Source organism: Fundulus heteroclitus, unplaced genomic scaffold (genome assembly GCF_011125445.2).
Source record: "Fundulus heteroclitus isolate FHET01 unplaced genomic scaffold, MU-UCD_Fhet_4.1 scaffold_229, whole genome shotgun sequence".
NCBI classification, from domain to species: Eukaryota; Metazoa; Chordata; class Actinopteri; order Cyprinodontiformes; family Fundulidae; genus Fundulus; species Fundulus heteroclitus.
This window is the reverse complement of record NW_023396641.1, coordinates 200,987-217,748: the sequence shown is the minus strand read 5'-3', so window position 1 is coordinate 217,748 and position 16,762 is coordinate 200,987. Positions and strand designations below refer to the sequence as shown.

The window sequence follows — 16,762 nt, the reverse complement described above, 5'->3', positions numbered from 1 at the left end:
CATTGGGTGGTTCTTCAATTATCAGTATTTCAGATTGTGGATTCATGAGGTCAAACAAATCTGAGTCTGGCAGTTAAGATAAGTCAATTATGACTTCTTGGTCTGATCCTTGATCTTCTTTACCATTGTGGGGGCAGTCTTCCACAACTTCCAGGGTTGTCAACTGTTGACTATTGGAAACGCTTTTTGCGTCTTTAACATTACTTTTGGTACAGAGGTACAATCTGAGTAGCTTCACTTTGTTTTTTTTCATAAAGATCCTCAACTGTAACATCTGGATCCATTTCATTTTGTGCAAAGTCGTGGATACTGCAAACATGATCTGCCAGATTCAAAGACCTGCAGACACCATTTGGGAAAAACAGGGACTCTGCCATTTCTTGGATGTCACTTACTTTTGCTTGCCTGTCCACACTGATATGCCGGGTACCTCCCCCTTTTACACTCCGTACCTGTTTGAAGCTATTTTCTTTCTCATTGAAATTCATCCACCCAAGTTCTACCCTCTTTGCAGTTTTCTTTGCATTTTTATTTCCTCTCAGTCTCTCGAAAGTGTGCATTCTTTTAACTGCCTTACTACCTGGAGCACAGCACTTTTCTCTTAGTTTTTCAAGTAGCTCCTTTCTGTTGGATTCTGCTGATTCTTGGCGGTGATTCATGCGACAGAATGCGACAGCTGCTAATCTGTCTCCATAATGTGGGATGTACGTTGCCAGATCTTCATCTGACATCAGTGTAATGACAGAAGAATCAATCTGCAAATTCAAAAACAGAAAATAATCATTTGTAAATCTTCATTAGTGACAAAATCAGGAATACATTCTGAAAATTTTATTTTTCCACCCTATTTAAAAAATTATATATTTGCACCTTACATTTAAAATGTGTAAGGAAACCACAGGTTAATAATCCAGAAAAAAAACTATGCACTTTTCTCTGTGTATGTAACTATCTCTAAGACTATGTTTACAATAAAATCATTGAGCAGCATTGATGGCTTAAACTAGTATGATCATTATATGCTATTTTTATTTATATATTTTAATTAAGAGGTAATCCACAGGTAGGTGTATCTATCACATGCAATGCATAATACAAACATTTTACTAATCTCTCACTGCATTCGTTCGTTACATTCCATGTTAAATGTTTTGGAACACTTTCCCATATTTCATGGGGCTGCTACTGTAAATGTATTTGAGACTGTGTAGATGACACCTAATATTTTTATAGAAATACCTTATCATTTTGAAGTTTCCTTAAGACTTCTTCATTTGTTCCACGGTCTTGCAGAAACACCAACAAGGGGTTCTTTTGTCTCTCCATCTTGTAGTGTACGTATACAGCCCCAATGCTTTTAAAACAAAACACAAGATTAGAGTTGTCACATCCCATGGCTAGATAGTTGTCCTTCAAATAACTCAAACCCTCTAATTAAAGAAGGAATAAAATAGAAGTCAGTGAAATAAGTTAAAATTAACAAAAGTAATAAAAAATAAAAATTATCTTAAAACCATGACATTGATTCGGAATTTTGTTTAAAAGACATATTAAAAAGAAACACACAAATAAAACAAGTAAACAAGCCCAATGGGGATCTGAAGCTAACATTTTGTTGAGGTGCACTTTGATAGAATCACTGCAATCAAATGTTCAAAAAGACTTCTACACCTGTTGACAGGTCCACTGTTCATGGCATGGCATTATCTTATTACACTAAATTATAATTTAGTGCATTTTTATTTATTAGTTTTTGTTAAATTCAGGTTAAATTCTGAATAGTAATTCTGAATCAAATTTTTTCTGGGGGATATTATTTTGAGGATGACTGTATGATATAGGTTTGTATGAGGATAAAGAGTTTTGAACAAGTTCACAGTATAAAGTTTGTCATCATTTTATTATGCACAGGCCTAAATGTAGGCTTATTGCTAATTTGATTTTTGACTAATTCACAACAGTAAAGCAATATCTTACATAAGAGAGTGGTGTTGTAGCCTACTGTAATGTCGTCACAGCTGTAATTATGTCACAGTAACCTACATTATCCTCTCTCGCGTGATAAGCCTTTTATAAGCAAATGAATGAATGAATTAATTACACTGTTTTTATAAAGCACTTTTCATACATCGGTAGCACAAAGCACTGAGTTATTTCGCACAGGAAAAGTGCTATATAAATAAATAAACCTAGCCTAAGGGACATACATAACAAAATCAATGTTTTAATAAAATGAGTTGACAAAATAATCTCTCTCTCTCTCTCTCTCTCTCTCTCTCTCTCTCTCTCTCTCTCTCTCTCTCTCTCTCTCTCTCTCTCTCTCTCTCTCACACACACACACACTCACACACTCCTTGCTATTCATTCTAATGATCCGGCTTAACCTTTGTGAGGACAGCGCCAGTCAGGCCTCTGCCTGCTGCCTTTTTTCCTCTTTCTACCGCAGATGACTGCAGTTTGACCGGGGGCGTCTCAAGTCAAGCCCTCTGGCTCGCGTCATCCCTGGATCCCTCAATTCCCCCCGGTTTCAGTCCGCTCTACGCGCACGGTAAGATCGCGATCAGCTGATCGTCGTTTTCCTCTTGCCCCGCTCTAATTCACTGATCTCTCCCGCAGATAGTGCGTCAGATCCAGCCATCCACGGCTCCGGTCCCTCGGGCTCTGTCTCCGGCCCTGCTGCGCTCACACCGTCCCCTAACCTAAATAAACCTGTTAACCCGTTTTCCTGTGTGTGTTTGTGCTCTGCGTGTGGGTCAGAAAACGTAATACCGTGACAACCCCGCTGTACGGAAAGGAACATCTCTTAATGTTCGCCTGTCATTGTGTGTGCACCTGATTCGTTGCTTTGTGAAGTTGTGGTTTTTCATTTTGTGTACATGTGTTTGCTCTTAAGGTGCCTACAACATATCAGTGACAGATTCGCCACATTTGCGTGCCGCCGCTCGCCTCACAACCCGCTTTGACGGCTGTTAATCACGCGTTTTGCGTCACAAGGGTTTACCTCTGTGGCCTCGCTGAGTTTGCAAAGCGTCACGTAGCTCCAGTGTCGCAACCCGCTCATATGGAAATCCTGTCGCTCGACCAGACACATTCGCGCACAATGTGTAGGCACCTTCACAAGTCCACAACTGGTGTTAGACTCGACGCCACAATGTGCTAAAACACGCGTTTCCTTAAATAACAATGACCCCTTCTAATTGAATCGGTCTAAAACAAATAAAAAACAGATTCCACTGCATGAATTGCTCACAAAACACAATACTTTCTATTTAGCACACAATTACCTTTCTTCTCTGAAACTGCCTAATATGGCTGTGCAGTTTGAACGTATGGTATGAGTATTCCGTAATGCATGGCCACGCCTTACTAAAGCGTGGCCATGCTTTAGTAAGGCGTGGCCACGCTTTAACATCGTGTAAAAAAAAATTCTTTCCATAGGCTCCGTAGATTTCTCCATTTTACAAACTTTTAAAAAATCAGAGTGTGCAACTTTGAAAAACCTCAATACATGCAGTGAGAGAATTGTTACACCTTATTCAAGGAATACATCCTGAAAATCTGAGATCGTTACACCACAAAATTGATTTTTAGTAATTTTTTGAAGTTTTATAGTTTTTTTTTCACACTTTTGGAAATAGGCCCCGCCCACTTGTTTCAATCATTACCATATTTAAGACTTTAGTTAAGGGCTATTACTGGAAGGGGATGAAAAAGGTTTTGTAAAAATCCGATAAGCCATTCTTGTGTAGTAGATTTCTTGACATCACAGCGCCCCCTAGTGATGGACAATCCTCAAATGCGGGTCACATGTGCAAAATCTTATTTGGACTATGTGTTATGAAGAACATGTCAAAATCTGTTATAGTTTTAGAATAATCAGCAATTACATTTAGAGCTAGCTAGCTAACATTCACTTATTTTAGCGTTACTTTTCGAAAAAGTCAAAATTCAAAAATCCGCCGCGATAACTTTTTTTATTTGTCCATTATATGGTTATATTTGAAGTTTTGTGCGGATTGCACAAAATATGTAGGAGGAGTTTAACAAGAAAGGTTTAACCTTTGTAGCCATGTAGCGCGAAAACTAGCTGGGAAACGAAGGGTGTGCCAATTCCCTTTATTTTGCAGAATCATCCAATAAACAAAGTGATGTGAAGTTTTTGAGTGTGGGACCAGTAGTTTGGTGGTTATAGGCCAAAACGCATTGTCCTTTGTTATAGCGCCCCCTAGTTGTTGAGGGGTCTGAATTTCTGGGTTTGAGTAGCGGTGCACATTCTGTACTTGGATACCTGATTCAATAGGTTCGTTACAAATCCGCATGGGCCGCCCAACGCGTTTTAGCGGAGAATAATAATTACCCGTAATAATAATAAATAATTTAAAAACACACGAAAAAAAACAATAGGGTTCTCTGCTCACAGAGCAGACGAACGGCATAGCCGTTCGCCTGCGCTGCGGGCTTGGAACCCTAATAATAAATAATTTAAAAACACACGAAAAACAATAGGGTTCTCTGCTCACAGAGCAGACGAACGGCATAGCCGTTCGCCTGCGCTGCGGGTTTGGAACCCTAATAATTTAAAAACACACGAAAAACAATAGGGTTCTCTGCTCGCAGAGCAGACGAACGGCATAGCCGTTCGCCTGCGCTGCGGGCTTGGAACCCTAATAATTTAAAAACACACGAAAAACAATAGGGTTCTCTGCTCACAGAGCAGACGAACGGCATAGCCGTTTGCCTGCGCTGCGGGCTTGGAACCCTAAAAATAGAATCTAATAGATGTGAAGTAACGCTACTACACACTCATGTACAGTAGGTGGCGGTATGCACCTTAAAGTTGCTTGTGATCCGCCATAATAGAAAAGAAGAAGAAGAAGAACGTTTCCTCGCTGGTCCGTTGTCGTTCAATACCCACTCCATGCCTGTCTGTTTTTTTGTCTCCTGCATAACTGGTGCCCTGCCACCTCTGCTTCTCCTCAAGGTTAGTCCTGCTAGCCGTCCCTGAGAAGCTGTTAACTCTGTTACCCTTCCTTGAAGGGCTGTGGACTCTGTTACCCTTCCCTTCCTTGAAGAGCTGTGGACTCTGTTACCCTTCCTTGAAGAGCTGTGGACTCTGTTACCCGTCCCTGAGAAGCTGTGTACTCTGCTCCCCGTCTCTGATAAGCTGTGTACTCTGTTACCCGTCTCTGAGAAGCTGTGGACTCTCTCACCTGCCAGTCAGCTCCTGCATCCTTCACCTCCGCCTGGTAACAAACTCTGGTTCCACTTGCCATCATCATCCACTCCTTTAAATAAACTCTCTTAAACTCAGCTCTGTGTGTGCGTGCTGTATCCGGGTTCATTTACCACAAAATCTTGACACACCCATATTATATCATTGTTAGGATTTTTATCTTATTAACAGTGGAATCCTGTAGGCTTAATAAAGTCCCCTTTGTTGGCTCTAAAGGATAGAAGGAACTGGTTTCTGCTTCGTTATTTAAAAGCTGTTTCTGCTGTTCCAATTGCTGCAATACTACAATTGCTTTCTGCCAGAACAAATCTAACAGTCCAGTTTATTCACACTCAAACATCAAAAAGTGAGGACACCTTCCAAATCAACATTAATCAAAGTAACTACAGTGTTTGGAATTAGGAAAACAATAATTAAGGAAAAATACACAAGTAAAACAGAAGAGTAAAATATCTTTATTAGCAATTTGTTTTAGCTGCAACCAGGGTTTAGCGACATGATCAACATACATTTTTTTAAAAATCCAACATTTATAAACAAATTTTGACCATTGTTCTCAACAAGGAACACCTCCATTTCCATCCCTTTGATTATTTAATATGACAAGGATTTGTATAACCAACAATATTGACTAAGGAACTTAAACAAATATTTTTTAGCCCCCAAAAAACAATGCATGATTAAAAAAAACACCTATTAGAGACATGTCTGTCTTATATGGTACCCCATTTAAGCGTGTGAATGTATGTGTAAGACTGAGTTCTTTAACCCCAGGACCAGTCTTGAGCAAAGGAATGACATGGTTGTTTGTACAGAGAAAAAGTGTTTCAGATAGCAATATGTTAACACAAACTAAATACAAAAGATTAGTGGTAATAAATCAATATAATATATAGGATAAACAATGTGGGATTATTTGAGGCGGGAATACAAAAACTGATAATGAAAAGAAGGAAAATGCTCTGAAGTAAAAGTATGAAAATCAGCATTTGTCACATCTGTAATTAGGTTAGGAAATTCAATAATTTCAATTTTCGTCCAAATTCATGGAAGCAACAGATTGCTGCATTTCCAAATCTGCCCTTGGTACCATTTCTACAGCTTGTTGAGTTGTGCCAATAATCCTCTGTGGTGGCACATTCATCAAGGGAACCTCCTACAACATTTCAAAGATATAATAGAGCAAAATCTTTATATATTTTCTGTCAGATCAGACCTCAACATGCAGCTTTCTAATAAACATCTTTGAAAGCAAATACTAGCTATAACAAAAACACTGCTCACAAAAGTAAAAAGTCAAGCATTTAGACAGGTTTTTCTCACCGCATTGTCTCCATGGCCCTCAGTGTGGTAGTTAATAAGATGTGACTTTGTGGAATAGGACACCTCGGTAAAGAGGTCCTTATATTTTGTAGCACCTCCACACAGACAAAGGAACATTAAGAGTGGAATGTCTGAAAGAAAACAGATGTAATTCAATTAAGAGGAAACAAATGGTTTATTCATCCATCCATCCATTATTTACCTGCTTATTCATGGAGCGTCAGAAAATACAATCAGAATGAGCTTTATTTCCTAGTAAGTTCATATATATATATATATATATATATATATATATATATATATATATATATATATATATATATATATATATATATATATATATATTAGGGCTGGGCAACGATTAAAATTATTAATCATGATTAATCGCATTGTATGCGCAAACTCCAAGAATGAATTCAAAAGTAGTGCAAAGAGCACTTTTATTTTAATGTTCTGCTGCCATATGAACAAAAGTGTTGTAACATTTGTAGCACTTATTTTATACTGGATATTTTCAACCCATCTATTGAATTTAGTGCACTAGTTGATCTTTTCTTCATAAGAGAACAGCAAGCACTGCAGCCAAAATATGGCCTTTTTTGACCTGCTGTATATTAGCCAGTCCCTAAGCTTGATGTATCATGAAACTGTTGACCTTTTGGGTTTTGTGGTTTTTATTTTACTATTACAATTAAATATCCATCCATTTTCCAAACCGCTTCTCCCTCATGGGGTCGCGGGGGGTGCTGGAGTACCCGGAGAGAACCCACACATGCACAGGGAGAACATGCAACCTCCATGCAGAAAGACCCAGGGGTGTACTCGAACCCAGGACCTTTTTGCTGCAAGGCAACAGCGCTACCCACTGCGCCACTGTGCAGTGTTCAATCCTTATGTAATTTTGTCTGTGTTGTGTGCACCTGCCTGTTGCTTTAATCCTATAAATTTCCCCGTCGTGGGATGAAAAAAGGATTAGCTAATGTTATGTTATCTTAAATAACACTTTTTAATATATGTACTGGGTTCTTTCAAGGTCTTAATTACATGTTATGTGTGGGCTCCAGTAACATATGATAGATAATATCTACTTTGAAAGTTAACATGAACTGCTGCTGAAGATGAACACTGATCTACCTGGATGTTCCATGGAGGACTGAAACGCCTCAGTCAGAGACGTCTGAGGGTCTGTCTGGGCAATGACAGAAGTTTCGTCTCCTCTCTCCGTTTCTGTGGCTCGACGTTTTCATGTTTTTTCACGTGCTTAGATAAATTTGTTGTGTTTCCACTGAAATGAACCGGCTTTTTACAAAACATACAGCTTGATTTCATTTACGGTATTAAAATAAAGCCAAACGGTGCTACTTCCCCTGTTCATGTTTTTCCGCTGCTGCGGTCTCTCTCAGCTGTTTGTGTGTTAAGTTTGTGTGAGAGCTGAGTGGGCGGGCCAGGCTGAGCCTGCGTGCTGATTGGCTGGCGCTGCTGAGCCATGTACGAGAGGGGAGGGGGAGCAGCAGAGTGCTGCCGTGACAGCGCGCTGCAGTCAGCGCACGTGCTGACTGACACTGACTGAAAGCATGTGAGCAACATGCGTTAATGCGCGATAAAATAAATATATAGTCCAGATCAAGAGAGGGCTTCTTAAGTAAAATAATAGTCTAATGAATTAACGCGAAATTAACGCGTTAACTTGCCCAGCCCTAATATATATATATATATATATATATATATATATATATATATATATATATATATATATATATATATATATATAGGGTTACCTGCTCAAATAAAGAACTAATACACTAATTTCAAGAACATTTTACTTATTTTTAGTTCCGTTTTTGCAGTGTGACCACAACATTCTTCTTGGGAGCCAGGCAAATGATGTGCCTAACGACTTTCCATTGTTTGGGGCGATCAGTTCCAGGTGAATTTACATGTGAATCTAAACTCTAGAATAAGGCCTGCCAGCAGGTCTATAAAGTTTGGAACTCCACACTACTCCAGACATTTTGAATTGAGAAAGCTTCTTGGATGGGAAGTGAAATGTCTTCAGCTTGAGAATAGAAGTCCAGCCAGCAGGTCTAAGGTGTTTGATTATTTTTTTAGTTTGGTCATGCATCTTTCAGTTAGTGTTTACATTTTGTGTATGTTTACTTCTGTTTCGTACCAACTTAGTACCCCACCATAATCTTTTCCTCCAACTGTTTCATATTCTGTTGATTGTTACTCATCTGAATTTCATCCTATTTACATCCTAGTGTAGTTAAGTTCCTGGTCTGTTTGTCTCCCCATTGCGGCCACGAGTTTATAAGTTTTCAGTTAGCTTATTGATTAAATGTATCATCATTATTACACCATGGCTCTGCACAGTTATGCCTTGAAGCCTTCAATTCCTTAAGAGAAGTATGATTGCAGCTAGTCAGAGCAAATAATATTCTGCAGCCTGCCCTTAGTCCTGTAGGTGACAGTTGTGTACCAGATAGTGATGGAGAAAATGATGTTGGTGTAGAAGTGCACCATCATTATCTTTGGCAGGTGGAAGTTCTTCAGCTGCTGCAGGAAGTTCATCCACAGTGGAGACTGGGAATAACACAGGATGATGGGGAGGGCGCGCACCTCCTAAAATACACAACCATCTCCACTGTTCTACAGAGCATTGAGTTCCAGACTGTTCTGGCTGCACTGAATCACCAGATGGGCAATTTTGCACCTGTAGGCAGACTCATCACCCCAGAGATTAGCCCAATGAGGGTGGTGTCATCTGCAAACTTCAGGTCTGTCAAGTCACTTGTCACTAGTCTGTGACTGAAGGTGCAGCTGTTGTACAGGGAGAAGACAGAGGGTAAGAACACAGCCTTGTGGAGAAGTGGTGCTGATTGGAATCGGATACATGTTTTCCCAGCTTCATGTGCTACCTGTCCATCAGGATGTCAGTGACCCAACTGCAGACAGGGTCAGTTGGGGGAGAACCTTCAAACTCCAAGCAGAAAGATCCCAGGTTGAACCTGGGGTTTGAACTTAGGACCGTTCCTACTGCATGTCACAGACTGTTTATATATAAGTATAAATGGGATTACTGCAAAGTCTCTTTGCCTGGCATTCTGAAAAGACCAGCAGTGCCTGTCAACAGATTGTGTGATCCAGGACATGGTTTGCTAGGATATTTAGCAGTTACTACAGTTTGTAAAGTTTTTGTCAATACTATTTACCAAGAGAGTTAACTATTTTGGCAAATGTATACATTCCTCCATCAAATGTTCTCCACCTTACATGTAATATCATCAATTTAGATAGTTGTTAAGGCTGGTTCACATGGCAAGATCTGAAAACTATCAGCCGATTTTCAAAGCCTGAGTGACACCACATAAAACTGTAGATAAACACACCACACATGGCAAGAATATCTCTTGCGATTGATTATCTTCAGAGTCATCACGATACTTGGGGCCAGTCAGAAGGGAAAGATTGGGTCAAAGTTTGGGCTAATTATCCTTCCGTGTGAACCAGCCTTAAGCGCAAACGTCCCAATGCATTTGAAGATTTTAACCATGAGTCACTCTTTGTTACACTTTCAGTGTTGCAAGAGATTTTCAGTTGCTCTACCAGAGAAAAAAACATTTGATTTGTTTCATGCAAATTTCAAGGATGTATAAATTTCCAAAGCAAGACCCCCTTGTGGCAAATCAGATAATATTGGTTTCTCTTCATGGAGTATAAATCCTTTGTTCAGAGGTCACCTGTAATAAAATAAATATAAAAAGGAGTTGTTTTGAGGCTACACACTGGTATGCACTCTGCCAGCCATGTGGAGAGGACAGCAATGTCCCGATTGAGTTTGTGACTGACTATATAAACCTCTGTGTGGATACTAATAAAAAAAATTACTTACTGATATTATTCACAAAAGGATTTCAATTCCTTCTTTCTTTGAGCTTGTTCAGCTCAGTGCTGTTTATAGCAAAGCAGTTTTAATATCTGTATAACTGGGCAAATATTTACATTTCCCCTCCCACATGGCAAAACCTCTGGTCTTGTTTTTCTCTTTTTGTTTTTAATCTGAATATCTAATATGCATTTAACAGCTGAGAGCCAGTAAATGCATATTAGCATGATTAGAAAATGAGTTTCACTCACATAGTAAAAGCATCAGTCCCAGAAGAAGAAGTTCGATGCCTGCATCATTGCCACTTTTTCTTGCACAGTCAACTCCATCCCCACATTCACAGACATACACCTTGATTTCTTGTGGTTCCTGACAAGCCTTTCCCTGCTGGTCTTTCACTTGAAGTTTCAGGTTGTAGACATGAGGCCACTTGTTCTCCTTTGTCCTCACAATAGCTGCAGTATCTGTCAGATACAACAATGATATGTAAAATTATTTGCCTTTAGTTCAGTACATGTAAGAAAACAGACATAAACATTGTATTTAAGGAAGCAAATAGTTAGTGAGCATCATGCCAAATCCAAACGGAGTTGAAATAACAAAACAGAGATTTTCCAAGATATAACAAATATCTTTAATCGTGAATTTCCGCACCAAGGGAGGGTAAAAGCTATTTCTCTTATATTACGTTCTAATCTATTCTATACTTTTCTGGCAGACAAAAACTGGATACATCGTTTCAAACACGACTTATGCCTGCCTATTTTAATGGATGCCAAAACTGAGGCCATGAAGCACGTGTATTGCTATCCTGTTGACCAGTGATTTTCAACCTGGGGAGCTAGGAGAAGTCTACTGGACTATGGAGCATTTAGCATATATTTTAAATAATGTCACAATTAGATGTCAATTTAGAATTCCAGCTTGTTTGGGAATACAATGTCTTGCAAAAAATCCTTCTTGGCTTCTTACCTATTTTGCTACATTCCTACAACACAGGAGAGCTGTGTTGTATTTTGCTACAATGTGTAATTGAAATGTTTTAAATCTTATTTTATGTGATGAATCTGCATAAAATAGTCTATGTTGGTGAAGTCTAAGGGTCTGGAGTGACCACCATTTGCCTCACGCAGTGCAACACATCTTTGCATAGAGTTGACCGGGTTGTCAATTGTGGCCCGTGCAATGGTTGTCCACTCCTCTTCAATGGCAGTGCAAAGTTGCTGGATATTGGCAGGAACTGGTACACAGTGTCGTATACGCTGATCCAGAGCATCCCAAACATGCTCAAGGGGTGACAAGTCTGGTGAGTATGCCGGCCAAGAACTGGGACGTTTTCAGCTTCCAAGAATTGTGTCTAGATCCTTGCAACATGGGGCCGTGCATTATCCTGCTGCAACATGAAGTGGTGTTCTTGGATGTATGGCACAACAATAGGCCTCAGGAGCTTGTCACTGTATCTCTGTGCATTAAAAATTCCATCAATAAAGTGCACCTGTGTTCTTCGTCCATCACAGTCGCCTGCCCATACCATAACCCCACCGCCACCATGGGCCACTTGATCCACAACATTGACATCAGAAAACTTCCCTGAGCTTCCCTGAGACGGTTTCTGACAGTTTGTGCAGAAATTCTTTGGTTATGTAAACCGATTGTTTCAGCAGCCGTCTTAGTGGCTGGTCTTGGAGGTGAACATGCTGGATATGGAGGTCCTGGGCTGGTATGGTTACACGTGGCTGCGGTTGTGAGGCTGACACACACACACACACACACACACATATATATATTTCAATCTGAAAAACTCACACAGAAAGAAAAGGCAATTAGAAGAATTTTATTGATACAATATTTTAAGAGTTTGGCGCTCAGTCCTCGGCAGGAAAAATTCACGCTGAATTATACTTGAATATGCATTAGCAGGCGTATGAGAATAGGGATATTTCCCCCCGGGTCTGAAACTGGTGGTGGAGTGGATATAAGCAAAGTTTGTTCAGTCCATATGATGATCTGTTTGAGCTTGATGTCCAACTTGATAAACACAGGTTTGCATGAACTGTCCATGATGAGCAAGCATGAAGCGACTGTGGAGAGAAAAAACTCCCCCTTGGGAAGAAACCTCTGGCAGAACCAGGCTCAGCATGGCGGTCTTCTGCCGGACCGTTTTAAGGAGTGACAGGGAATTCCATGAGAGTCCAGGAGGAATTACACTCTGATAGGGACGAGGTTGAAGGAGGACCGTAGGAAAGCCAGGCGGAGCTTGGTACGATGGTGGAGAAGGGGATGGAGGTGGGTTGAAACCGGTCGACAGAGTCCAAACCGGACACGCGCAGCCACTGCTTGCTCGCTGAGGAGAAGGCCGAGATGAGGATGTGGAGTTCTTTTTAAGATGAACCCAGGATGCTGATTGGCTTCGAGGAGGAGCAGTTCAAAGCTGATTGGCTTGCGTCGGAGGCGGATGAGTCCCTGATTGATGGAGGTAGGCAATAGAGTTTCTTCAGTCTGAATTTTCGCTTAAGCTGCATTTCAATCTGAAAAACTCACACAGAAAGAAAATGCAATTAGAAGAATTTTATTGATACAATATTTTAGGGGTTTGCGCTCAGACCTCGGCAGGAAAAATTCACGCTGAATTATACTTCAATATGCATAAGCAGGCGTATGAGAATAGGGATATTTCCCCCCAAAAATTGCCGAGGTCGAGGCCGGTGCGTCTGTATGGTCAAAAGACAATGAGACTTGGATTAAACTAAAAACAGAGACAAGTAGGATGAGCTATAGAGGAAAAGTGCTGCGAAGGCAAAGAGCTGCGAAGGCCTACCAAACAGGGCCGGTTGCCGCGAAGGCCTACCAAAGTTGAGTGAGATGAATGGGGAGATGAGGTGAGGTGTATGGTAAGGTGCATGAATAGAGATGGTCGGTCTCAGGATGATACTTGGAACTGAAAGGCTTGCAAAGGGGAATGTCTGAAGCGAAATACGAGATTAGTGCAATGGTTCTTGCGCTTGCCGAAAAGCAGGCCGAGAGATGATTTGGAGTTGCTGTTTAAGGTGAACACTGGATGATGATTGGGCTTCGAGGAGGTGTGGCTCGAAGCGAATGCTCCATCGGAGGCGGACAAGCCTCTGATTGAATGGAAGTAAGCAAGAGTTCTTCGGTTGCATTTCCGGCTTTAGCATCATTTCAAACTAAAGACTCACAAAGAGAGAAAAGCGATAGGAATTTATTGATACAATAGTTTAAACTTTGGCGCTCGGACCTCGGCAGGAACATAAACGGTGATTTATACTTTAACGTAGATAAGCAGATGTATGAGAATAGGGAAATTACCCCCAAAAAAAATGCCGAGGTCCAGGCCAGAGCGTCAGCAAGTTCAGAAGGCAGAGAGAAAGTGAAGGATGAGTAATGAAGAAGAAAAGATGTGAAAGCTTAGCAAAGAGGGCCATTGCCGCAAAGGCTTACCAAAATTAAACAAGATGAATGGAAAGATGAGGTGAGGTTGATAGAGAGGTGGAAGGTGAGGTGAATGGTCAGTTTTGGGCTGATGCACGTGATGAATGAATAATCATGGCAGGGAGCAAGGCGGGAAGCATGCAGGGGACATGGGAGGGAACACACAGGGACCATGGCCGGAAATATGCAGGGAACACACAGGAGCATGGCAGAGAACGCAGGGAACATGGCTGAGAACGCAGGGGGTATGGCAGAGAACGCAGGGGGTATGGCAGAGAACGCAGGGGGTATGGCAGAGAATGCAGGGGGTATGGCAGGGAACACACAGGGAGCATGGAAGGGAAGAGGGCGTTGCAGGGAGCATAGAAGGAAACACGGCAAAGAGCATAGAAGGAAACACATGGCAAGGAGCATAGAAGGAAACACATGGCAAGGAGCATAGAAGGAAACACATGGCAAGGAGCATGGAAGGAAACACATGGCAGGGCAGGCCGCATGGCAGGGAGGAGGGCGTTGTAGGGAGCGTAGAAGGAAACATGGCAAGGAGCATAGAAGGAAACAGTGCAAGGAGCACTGAAGGAAACACATGGTAAGGAGCATTGAAGGAAACACATGGCAAGGAGCATAGAAGGAAACATGGCAAGGAGCATAGAAGGAAACACATGACAAGGAGCATAGAAGGAAACATGGCAAAGAGTATGGCAGGGAAGGCCGCAGGGAAGGCCGCAGGGAAGGCCGCAGGGAAGGCCGCATGGCAGGGAGCATGGCAGGGAACACACAGGGAGCACACAGGGAGCATGCAGGAAGCATGCAAGGAGTATGCAGGGAACGTAGTGGGGAACATGGCAGGGAACATGAATAAATGAATGACCATGAAAGAATGAACAGAATAACAGGACGCCTGCATGCGGGATGCGTGGATGACAAAATAAATGACAGGAGATGCATGAATGAATGATCATAAAGGAATGAACAGGATGATAGGACAACTGCATGGTGGGACGCCTGGATGACAGGATAAATAACAGAGGATGCTTAGGGATGATGCACATAAATGAATGAGTGACCAAGAGGGAAAGAACAGGACAGGACGCGGGCTTAATGAGACTTAAATGAGATTTGAATCCACCACCAGTATTCGTAGTTAGATTACCTTGAAGATGAGCATTAGGCGGCTAAGATGAATGAAAATTAAGAGCAGATATGCGAGGCATGCTGATGATAGCCATCGCCCAACGATTGGGCTCCACGAGCGTCTGCTGTTGCGCAGCTCACATCCTGAATGCTGAAATAACTCTAGATGAAAGGCCATAAGATTAACGGTTTCTTGGACAATTTCGCGAATCTGCAAACCAACTGTTTTTAGAATCCCCCAAAACTTACGGATGCACATCCGTAAAATTTAACTCATCTACAGAGAAAAGACATCATTATAGAAAGTTTATTTCAAATCTGGACGAGAAGCAAGCCAGACCAGAAGGAAAGTTCAGAACGGCAACTCTTAACCAGAGTATCCTGTTCAAGGAGGGAAGGAAACAAAATTAGTGAGCTCAAGCTGCCTGGAAATAAAAACATGACTCTTGAAATTATGCACCTGCGAGATTGAGGTGACCGAGCGAGGAGAGCAGCTGACGCTCAGAAATAACTGATATGAGAATGAAGCTGATATCTCGAGAATTCGAGAGCTTGTCTGCAGGCAAAAAACCATCCAGGAACTAGGTTAAGATCAATACGTAGAACTCAATTGCAGGACCGTTAAACATGGGTAACACTTATTAAGACATAATTGATAATGTTTGCTTAGCTCATAAATGCGTAGAATACCAAACGCATACCAAATGCTGTTATGAATCGATTAGCTTATTCCATGTTGTTTGGATGAATTTAATAATTTAATTCAGATTCTGCACTGCATCCTGCTAACTGATGATCCCATTGCTTAGTAGCTTTAGTTAGCCTCACGCCTGCAGAGAGGATCCATAATTGAAAATAGTATCAACCAGACAAAAGCACCTTCAGTGATGCTCTCCGGATGTTCATCTTGAATGAATTCTTGAACCTAAAAGAAGAAATAGACAATCCCTAAATACATGAGCAAGTTGCTGATAAAGATCGCCCAATACTCAAACCATCCCCACAGCCATCCCGACGTCGGGTCCCAGCTGACATTCAGATAATACCTACGAACAAAAACCTTAAATAACTTTAACATGTAATTTCACAGCACCTGAAGAATTGATTGGCAAAACATTGAAATGACAAGAGTGACAGAAGTGGCCTGGTCAGCATAAATGAGAAGTCTGAACCCAATACAGACCAGTCCAAGCGGATGCCAAATTGCACCAGAGTTGCAGCGGTTTAATAACGATTGGTATCAATTGCTGAATTTAAAATACACTTCATACTCCAACCAGTAGGTGGCAGCAATGCCACCACAAGCCCGGTGGCTACTGGCAACACCCGAAGAAGAAGAAAACGAAAACAAACAGTTCGTTCGCCTGAATAGAGGACGAACATGGGTGAATACATATTACCTGAGCTGGCTCCGAACGCATTAGCGAGTGAATGAGAGAGTAGATCCGTCTGAAAAGTTGCGGCCGGGACGAGCGGCAAGGTGGTGCCGCAAAGCCGATGAAAACCAGAGGAGGTCCCGGATGAGTCGGCGGATCCGCGAACCAAGAGCCAGCCCCACCGGATCAGTTTGAGAAAGACCCCGGCGCGCTATGAAGAGAAGCTGACCGGAACTTAGGCAGAGTTGGGACGCGTCTGCGTCGCTTGCGAGTTCTTTGCGCCAGGAATCGGAGCTGACGAAAACAGAGGTCGGAAAGGAAGATGTGCAGCTAGACGGTATTCATATGGCAGGAGGATTT

At 41.6% G+C, this 16,762-nt stretch overlaps 1 protein-coding gene and 2 long non-coding RNA genes across 3 annotated transcripts in view; 1 reads left to right on the top strand and 2 right to left on the bottom strand.

Moving 5' to 3' along the window:
• Positions 1–525: 525 nt before the first annotated feature.
• On the bottom strand, positions 526–2,269 carry LOC118559120. The gene is made up of 2 exons (XR_004928663.1): positions 1,240–2,269; positions 526–755 (listed from the first exon to the last, which is right to left on the bottom strand). It is a non-coding gene; the product is annotated as an uncharacterized LOC118559120 (long non-coding RNA).
• A 189-nt stretch (positions 2,270–2,458) lies between these two features.
• LOC118559117 lies at positions 2,459–2,721 on the top strand. The gene is made up of 2 exons (XR_004928660.1): positions 2,459–2,548; positions 2,617–2,721. It is a non-coding gene; the product is annotated as an uncharacterized LOC118559117 (long non-coding RNA).
• A 3,937-nt stretch (positions 2,722–6,658) lies between these two features.
• LOC118559115 (desmoglein-2-like) overlaps positions 6,659–16,762 on the bottom strand; it is a gene marked incomplete at its 3' end in the record, with an annotated part of 92,072 nt that continues 81,968 nt past the window's right edge. The window contains exons 11-12 of the mRNA XM_036129835.1: positions 10,694–10,906; positions 6,659–6,687 (exon numbers count right to left, since the gene is read on the bottom strand). Coding sequence (XP_035985728.1) covers positions 6,659–6,687; positions 10,694–10,906 — 242 coding nt within the window. The remainder of the gene's footprint in view (positions 6,688–10,693; positions 10,907–16,762) is intronic.